The 9,202-nt window shown below is 39.8% G+C and overlaps 1 protein-coding gene across 1 annotated transcript; it reads left to right on the top strand.

Annotated features, from left to right (window-relative positions):
• Nucleotides 1–671: 671 nt before the first annotated feature.
• On the top strand, nucleotides 672–8,775 carry LOC127763254 (kinesin-like protein KIN-12B). The gene is made up of 16 exons (XM_052287904.1): nucleotides 672–1,145; nucleotides 1,229–1,381; nucleotides 1,749–1,832; nucleotides 1,926–2,048; nucleotides 2,126–2,185; nucleotides 2,272–2,325; nucleotides 2,475–2,570; nucleotides 2,969–3,064; nucleotides 3,985–4,130; nucleotides 5,078–5,230; nucleotides 5,312–5,441; nucleotides 5,506–6,081; nucleotides 6,173–6,271; nucleotides 6,344–6,496; nucleotides 6,603–7,367; nucleotides 8,193–8,775. Exons 1-16 carry the CDS (start codon nucleotides 798–800, stop codon nucleotides 8,490–8,492), a joined length of 3,336 nt encoding a protein of 1,111 aa, XP_052143864.1. The 5' UTR covers nucleotides 672–797; the 3' UTR covers nucleotides 8,493–8,775.
• The last annotated feature ends 427 nt before the right edge of the window (nucleotides 8,776–9,202 follow it).

The following is a 9,202-nucleotide window of genomic DNA, read 5'->3' on the forward strand; positions in this document are numbered from 1 at the left end:
CTTTCCAAAATGGTCGTCAATGTTTGGTAGGATATGCTAAATGTATTGCCGCCAAGATTCTCTAGGGATTACCAATCTCAATCTTCACATCCATATCTTTATCAATTATACTAAAAATTTTATATGATTCAAAATTACACCAATCTGAACAGGCTCATACATACTTTGATATGTCATTCTCCCCGTGCTGGAAACTAACTTTATGGAGAAACACAATGTTTCTAAAATAAGCACGATCAACAGAGGGAGCAAACAACACCATCAAATTCCAGCACGACCGAGCAAGTGTTGATTCCAAATATATTTTTGGCATTGTTTGGCACAAATCCATTTAAACTGAGAGTAAAGTTGGGTGGAGCTCAGCCAAACAGTTTCAGCTGCACATAAACTGGGAGCGGAGCTGGGTGAAGCGTTCTCACAAAATGAACTAGAGATATGGAGCTGGTTTTGGCTGCTACACAACTTCACTCCAGACCCAACTACTAGAGCCAAATTTTAGAGTTGGAGTTCTACCAAACATGACATTTTTTTTTAAAAAAACCCTCAAATATAAAAATACTCGAGTCTACTCTACCTCCATCCAGTTTTTAATTTAAACCAGCGCTACTACTGCTCCAGCCACTTCATTCAACCCCGTCTTGTCTTCTTCTCCCTTTGTGCTGAGGTGGACGCGAAGCCGCCGCACCCACACCCACCCCCCACAACGGCACGCTCCCGAGAAGAATTCAAATTCCCCCCTCACCTCTCCTCCCCTCCTCCTCATCCTCCTCCATTCTCGAAGCCAAACCCATCCAGCGATGAGGTCCCTCTTCTCGTCCAAGCTCTCCCGCGCGCCGGCCTCCCCGCCGCCGCACGCCGCCGCGGGCGGCGGCGGAGACGCCCACACGCCCTCGTCGCACGGCCACCGCCACCGCCGCTTCCCCAAGGAGAACGTCGACCCGTCCCCCTCCCCGGGCCCGTACGACCACCACTCCGCCTACCGCTCCCCGTCGGGCAAGCAGCAGCAGCAGCAGCCCCTCGCCGCCAAGAACCGCAGCCTCCCGCCGCGGCCCCCGCTCAAGCGCAAGCTCCTCGACGTCTCCGCCGCCTCCCCCGCGCCCGAGGGCGCGCCCAGCGGCGGCGGCGGCGGCGATTCTGGCGTCCAGGTAGGCTAGGGTTTCGGATTGGGTGGAGCCGAGAGGGACCCTGGCTGGATCTGGTTTTGATGGTTGTGGTTTTGCCGTGGCAGGTTGTGGTGAGGGTGCGTCCGCCGAGCCGCGCGGAGGAGGAGGATGAGGGGGCCGGGAAGGAGGTGTGCGTGCGGAAGACCGGCCCTGGCTCCGTCGAGATACATGGGCAGGGGTTCACCTTCGATTCGGTCGCTGATGAGGCCTCCACGCAGGTAGGAGGAGGGTATACGATTTTAGTTCCAATTTTAGTGTGTTCAGATTTACACGTTTGCAGTTGTGTGCTTCCAGCATTTGTGCTAATTTGATTGCTTATGAGGAGTACTGGGTTATGTTTACTGTATGTATGTGGTGGATAGTTCGATTTCATTGTATTTTGTATAAGGGATAGTATTAGTGGATGCAGGCATTCTATATGATTTTTTTTACTCCCATCTTGTCCTTTTACTCGTATTTCTGCATAAAGTCTTGTAAGGCGCGGTACATGTGGCACATTTACCTGGATTTCACTGTTACCAGTAATTGTAGTAGAATTTGCATGTGGCATATCTACCTGGGTTTGATCGTGGGTTGCATGTGTAGGAGGATATCTTCCAGCTTGTAGGTCGACCACTAGTGGAAAATTGTTTGGATGGCTTCAACAGTTCAATTTTCGCTTATGGACAGGTAAATGTGGCTTCAGCCACCTTTCATTTTTCTGCTCTACTGTGGTTTCTGTAAAGCAAATTGACTAATACAATCAAATTTCTACTTTGTAAGACTGGTAGTGGGAAGACTTACACGATGTGGGGGCCACTGTCTGCCTTGTCCGACGATACGGTCAGCAAAGAGAGGGGGCTGACTCCTCGTGTTTTTGAACTACTGTTTTCACGCATCAAAGAGGTACGTCATGATTTGCTATATAGCTCCCTTTTTTCCTGATTGCAAATTAAAGGTCCATATGTACTGTTAATTTGCAGGAGCAAGCTAAACACTCCAATAAACAACTAGTATACCATTGCTGCTGCTCTTTCCTTGAGGCAAGTGCTATTTAAGCCTCTAAAATTACAACAATTATGATTCTCTCTTGTGATAGAAATTCAGAATTACTTTTTAAGATATGCAGATCTACAATGAACAAATTACTGATTTGTTGGACCCCGTGCAAAGAAACCTTCAGGTGAAATGGAGTTTCAGAATTTAATTAAAATACTTCCTAGGCTGCTTCTGTTCTGATACGTCTCGTACATTTTCAGATTAGAGAAGATGTTGGTACTTCTTCTGTTTATGTAGGCTGCTTCTGTTCTGATACGTCTCGTACATTTTCAGATTAGAGAAGATGTTGGTACTTCTTCTGTTTATGTTGAGTCATTGACAAAGGAATTCGTGTTCACGATAAATGATGTTACACAGTTGCTAGAAAAGGTAAAACTGTTTGTCTTAGCATCTAAAACCTTATCACCAGTGCTTGTTTTGCTCTTCCATGTAGTTGTAATGATAAATGCTTACTCCAATTTTTAACAAAAGTTGTATTTACTGCTCAGAAGTGCTTTATTGATGTAGATGTTCTAACCATATAATAATAATATGCTACTTCATAGCTTATGTCGTTTTAAGATTATTTGTTCCACTAGTAGCTAAGGAAAATTGATCCTAAGATAATTTTAGATAAGAAAAAAGATAAGAAATGATGCATATTTTCTGTTTTTGCATGTTTTGATAATTTTCCATGCAAGTGTCTTTAATAATGGTTCTGCCCTATGGCCTGGCAATGTGCATCTCTTTCATGGATAATTTCATTTTATTTATTAATGATGGTGCAGGGTTTGGCAAACCGAAGAACTGAGGCTACTACTGCAAATGCAGAAAGCTCACGATCACACTGTGTTTTTACTTGTTTCATTAAGTCAGAATCCAAGGTATTACCTTATTCATACTCGAGTGAAACTCTAAATTTTATCCCTCATCCCTGACCTTCAACCAACCTTTTGAGCACATGATTGCATCTTTTTATTACATTAGAAAGCAAAGTGTATTTTATAGGAGCATTGTTGGTTTTTAACAATAGGTTGCTTTCTTTTTCTGAACTGACATTTTCTCTTTGGAGTAGCTCTTATTACCCTTGCCTCAATCTTTTCCTTTTCCCTACAGAACGCAAACTTTAACTGAATTGTAGGATAGCTACTTGTAGTTGTAATTTTTTGGACGCATTACCATTAGGGTATTTCCTTGATGCCTGATAGTGCAAAGTTGCATTGATGGCTCTTTGAGGACATCCTTAGAGAGTCTTAAGTAATCTGTTACATCTTCATGTGTTTTGCTGGCATGCTGAGCATATATTCACACTTAGCTTTCTCGCATATGGTGGGCATTCCCTGGGAAAAAATGGTGGCATTACCTTTTGATTCATCTTTTGCTCATGTATTTGCATGTTATGCTGTCTCTGTAAATTCAACGAGCTATTCCCTCCGTCCCAAATTATAGGTCACCCCCTTTTTAAGGAAAATCATACTTGGTAACTTTTGACTAATAATCATACTAACCATATCTATGCTAAATATTATGCATGTTATATCACTAGATTCATATTTTAAAGTACTTTCATGTGATGCTAATTTCATATTCACTAGGAACATAACATGTAATAAATTAATGATCAAAGTATGTCATTGCAGACCGTGTAAAAAAAAATATAGGGCTCATAATTTGGGATGGAGGGAGTATCATGTATATATGAAGTACCTGTAAATTACTCTGATGCTAATTTCAATTCATATGCTTCCAGTAACTTATTGTTCAGCATGATCTTATAGTTCTTCAACTTTGTTACTATTGACAGAATATGGAGGACGGATCAAACTTTACAAGAACAAGTAGGATCAACTTGGTTGATCTTGCTGGATCAGAACGGCAGAAATTAACAAACGCAGCTGGTGATCGCTTAAAAGAAGCAGGGAACATAAACCGTTCACTTTCACAATTGGGGTATGATTTGTTCAATGAATGAAGAATGTGTTGAAAGCCTAATTACTATTGCCCTTTCTGTTGCATCTGAAGGATTTATGGTTGGTTTGTACAAGTATTCCCTGTTGCCATCATAAATTTAGCATAGCTTCTTTACGTTGCACCATTAGTTTCAGTGTACCTAATAAAGTATCAGTCATCATAGAATTGGCCAGATGTGAGTCTCTAAATGTATATGAAGCATTGTTGTGCCCTTTATATTTGAAATTCGTATTTGAACAGTATTTCATAAAACAAATGGAGAGTATTACATGAATTTGAAACTACTGTCATTTTCATTTTTTAATATGATTTTGAGAATGTTTTCATACATCCTGGTATACAATGCATTTGGAAACAAATATGTATTGAAGACAGGAAAAATTACTAAACTTGAGACAAATACCCAGGGATTTCTTTATGGCCTTTTCATACTGATTTGACATGGACTAGATGTGGGCTCCTTAAATGATCCTTTATGTCTTGCATTATACTGCTATATGATTGCAAAATTTCCTAGATATAGTTACATTATGTTCCTTCCCCCCCCCCCCCCCCCCCCCACAAAAAAAAAAGTTCTTTAGAACTAACAAACCATAGACATTCAGTCATTTGAATTTTAAAATTAATTACGCTGGTCAGAATTCAGAAATATTTGAAGCTTAGGATAGGATTTCATTAAACTTTTGAAAATTTGACCATTCGTTTTATATTATATAACTTTATAAATTCTAATAAGTTCATGATATTATGATAGTATTTTTCAAGGCAAATCTGCATACACCAATTTTTATTATAAAATAAGCAGTTGAAAAGTCATTGATGATCAAATTTCAAAAGGTTGACCAAATCTTGTCCTAATCATAAAAAAATATGGTCGGAGGGAAGTAAAGATTCACTAATTATTTTTCTACTTATTGTTGCTGCAGAAACCTGATTAATATACTGGCGGAGGTATCCCAGTCTGGAAAACAAAGGCATCATATTCCTTATCGAGATTCGAAATTAACCTTTCTTTTGCAAGAATCACTTGGTGGTAATGCTAAGCTCGCAATGATTTGTGCGGTTTCACCATCACAGAAGTACTGTTTGAGACTGACATGCTATTTTCTTTTGCCATTCTTGCTTCTTCATGTGCTTATAATTTGTTTTTTCTTCTGCAGCTGTAAGAGTGAAACACTAAGCACTCTAAGATTTGCTCACCGTGCAAAAGATATAAAAAACAATGCTGTTGTCAATGAACAAAGAGAGGATGATGTCAATGTTCTCCGTGAGCAAATCAGGCAGCTGAAGGTATTATTTTAATTTCTTTTTGGTAATCATGATTTTCAATTAATTGGCTCTATCGTTATTGCAGGAGGAGCTTCAACACGTGAGATCAAATGGGAGCTTGCCAGGAAGCAATGGCAGCCCTTCCACTGGGTGGAATTCTCAAAATAGCTTTCTTTTGAAAATGAGCTTGAGTCGTCCAACTGCATTCCCCACCATCAAAGATGATAGTGATGAGGAGATGGAGATTGATGACAATGATGTTGAAAAGCCTTGTAATTTAGAAAACAAGTCTTCATTTCCTCACGGGGATGTTGAAACAAGTAGATGCAAGTCAAACTTGGCAGCAAGCATTCAGAAAGGTCTTCAAGTCATTGAAAGCCATCGGAATAGTGTTACTTGGAGGAGATCATCATTAGGTCTTAACACTAGACTTATGGACGCTCATCTTTCAGTTCCAGTTTGCAAAGTTGATGTGGCTATTCAAACCGACCCCGAAGAATCTGAACCAAGACAAAACACTATGGCTCTAATTCCTAGCAATCAGCCTGAAGCAACTACAGATGGAAACAGAGAAATCTCTGATTGCATAAATCTACAGTTAGTAACAGTTGATGGATCAATACCCTCTAATGATCTAAAGCAACAGGAACAAGTCTTTAAAGTAGGTTACTAACTTACTATGCAGATGTGTGCACCATTTATCTGCAATATCAGCATGACAACTTATGCAAGGGTTTGTTTTATTCCTATAGGCTGCGGAGAAGGTCCTTGCTGGAGCCATCAGACGAGAGATGTTACGTGATGAACAGTGTGCAAAGCAAGCTGCTGAAATTCAACAGCTAAAACGTTTGGTTGGTGCCTTGCCCATGCTATCAGATTTTAGGATCTTTTATTCATCGATCTGAAGTGTTTTCCTTTTGCAGGTGCAACAATATAAGCATGAACGTGAATGCAATGCTGCAATTGCACAAATACGAGAAGAAAAAATTGCAAGGCTTGAAACACTTGTGGATGGGATTTTACCAACTGAAGAACTTATGCATGCAGAGAATCTCTCTCTCCAAGACGAAAACAAGGTCTTCTGCTTTTCCATTTATTTTCTATGTTGCCAAATATCTACTTGGTTCTTTTGAACTGAGCAAAGCTATATTCTTAAACATGTCTCTGTATCAACAAAAACAGATTCTCCATCAGAAGTATGAGAACCATCCTGAAGTTTTGAGTGCTAAAATCGAGCTTGAAAGAATCCAAGAAGAATTGGAGAGGTACAGAAACTTCAAGGATGAGAAGGAAGTTTTACTGGAGGAAATCCAACACCTGAAAAATCAGTTGCATTACATGCTGTCATCATCAATGGCATTGTGTAGGCCTCCAGTTGAACTTGTCCAGGCAATTAGTACTGTCTCAGATCGTCCAACCATTTCGGCTTTGGAAGAAGCTGGTGATGACAGCGACAGCATTGTCGATGCTGCTGAGAGTAGATGGATTACTCTTACAGAAGAGCTTAGAGTTGAGCTTGAGAAGAGTAAATCTCTATCTGAACGTTTGCAGCTTGAAGTGGAATCAGAAAAGCAATGCTCAGAGGAATTAAAGGGGGCATTGGAAATGGCAATGCAGGGGCATGCTAGAATTTTAGAACAGTATTGTGAATTACAGGAAAAACATGCATCCTTGCTCTCAATGTGTCGCACCATCAATGATGGGATTGAAGATGTGAAAAAGGAAGCTGCAAAAGCTGGTGTGCGAGGGGCTGAATCTAAGTTCATTAATGCTCTTGCTAGGCAAGTATCAATTTTAAGAGCTGAGCGAGAGAAGGAGCGTCGGTTTTGGATGGATGAAAATAAAGGCCTTCAGCAACAGCTAAGTGATACTGCTGAAGCTGTGCAAGCTGCTGGTGAGCTTCTTGTACGGTTAAATGATGCTGAGGAAGCTGCATCACTTGCGCAGGTAACATTTTCTGCTTTGCATACATAGATATGCTTGGAACCTTGGTACGTAGTTATCGCATACTCCCTCCGTACTCGTAAAGGAAGTCGTTTTGGACAGCGAGACGGTCTCCAAAACACAACTTTAACTTCTTGTTTCTATAAAAATATTTATTGAAAAGTGATATATGTATACTTTTATGAAAGTATTTTTCAAGACAAATCTATTCATATAATTTTTAAATTTTCAAACTCAACAACTTGAGAGTTATTTATGATTTATATTCCCAAGATTTGACTTAAACATTGTCCTAAACGACTTCCTTTACGAGTACGGAGGGAGTACTGTACATTAAGTTTGATTCTATAATTTATAAAGCTATTTATCACATGCTAAATTCCTCGAGTAAGTGATCCTGAGTGTTAGCATCTTTTTTATATGCTCTGCTCTAGACTCCAGTACAAAGCCAATCTGATGATGTTTGCATCGATACTCCCAGTTAAAACCGAACACCTAATTCTTCCCTTGTTCTGTTTTTTTATGGTTCCATGCCTTCACTTCTGCGTCCAAATGAAATTCTGTTCAAATCAACTCTTGTGAGCCAATTGCACCCTTGTCTCAGGCTAATATCCATTGATGCATCTTAATTTCCCATTCGGAAATAATGTACTACCAATTATTTTGCCTTTCATGATTTGCATTGTTTTTTTATCTGGTTCTCGTTACTTATCTTAAACCTGTGCAGTAGCAACTAAAATTTAAGTAACCTGAAAAATTAGAACAATGATAATTGAGTTGATGTCACTATTTCATCAAAACTAAGAACAATATTTTCCTTTGCTGCAGAAGCGGGCTGAGTTAGCAGAGCAGGAGATGAACAAGGCCTTTGCAGAAATCGACAACTTGAAAAGGGATCATGACCAAGAAGTTCTTGTGCTAAACCAGCGGCTCGCTGAATCCAAACTGCCCAGCAATGTTGTACAGTCACCTGAGCCTAGTGAGACCGGCCCCGCTAGATACGACACAGGTGGGAGCTTCGGCGATGAGCAATGGCGAGAGGAGTTCAAGCCCTTCCAGTCGGTCGAGGTCTCCAAAAGCAGTGATCCCAGCTCATGGTTTTATGGGTACGACAAATGCAACATTTGATGAGGCATTCTGGAGCCATTTATATTGATTTATTTTTGGATTCTTTCACCTAGAAAGGTATAATATGTTGTACACCTTGCCATTGAGGAAAAGAATTTTCCCAACGTTGGCTTTGCCATGGCCCATATACCAAACCGCAGCATCCCTCGCTGCCTAGTGCCTGCCTGCCCCTATCAGCAGGACTTTCACAGGTTGTATGTTGTGTCGCAAACTGAAAACTGTAAAGTGTATGTTTAGATGGATTGATGGTGCATGTAAAAATGGCGGACTTATTTTTTGGGCAGTTGGAGAGTTGTTGATGAGTCGAAACTTACAGTTAAAATTAATCAGAATTATCTTTTTTTTCTTACAGTTAAAATATAATGAATTTGAAGATAAAATTTACATACAAGTGTAATTAGAAATTTATGTATAATTTTTTTTTTCTAAAATTTTCGGTTATATTTGCTAATTGATATACAAAACATATATTAAAAGCTTATGTAAATAAGATATGTTCATGTTATTACAAGTTTGTTTAGTATCATCTAAGTCGGCTCTATCTCCATGCATCGATACTGTTTTGCCGTTGTCGCCTCTGTTGTGCACTCAAAACTTTTTTCTCGTTTGCCAGCTTGGCAAGTTTTTGTTGCAGTAATGTAAAGAGCGAGTACAATAGCTAATTAATAATCTAATCTAATTATTATATAGTAGGATTTTAGCACATTAGC

This window comes from Oryza glaberrima, chromosome 2, assembly GCF_000147395.1.
Source record: "Oryza glaberrima chromosome 2, OglaRS2, whole genome shotgun sequence".
NCBI classification, from domain to species: Eukaryota; Viridiplantae; Streptophyta; class Magnoliopsida; order Poales; family Poaceae; genus Oryza; species Oryza glaberrima.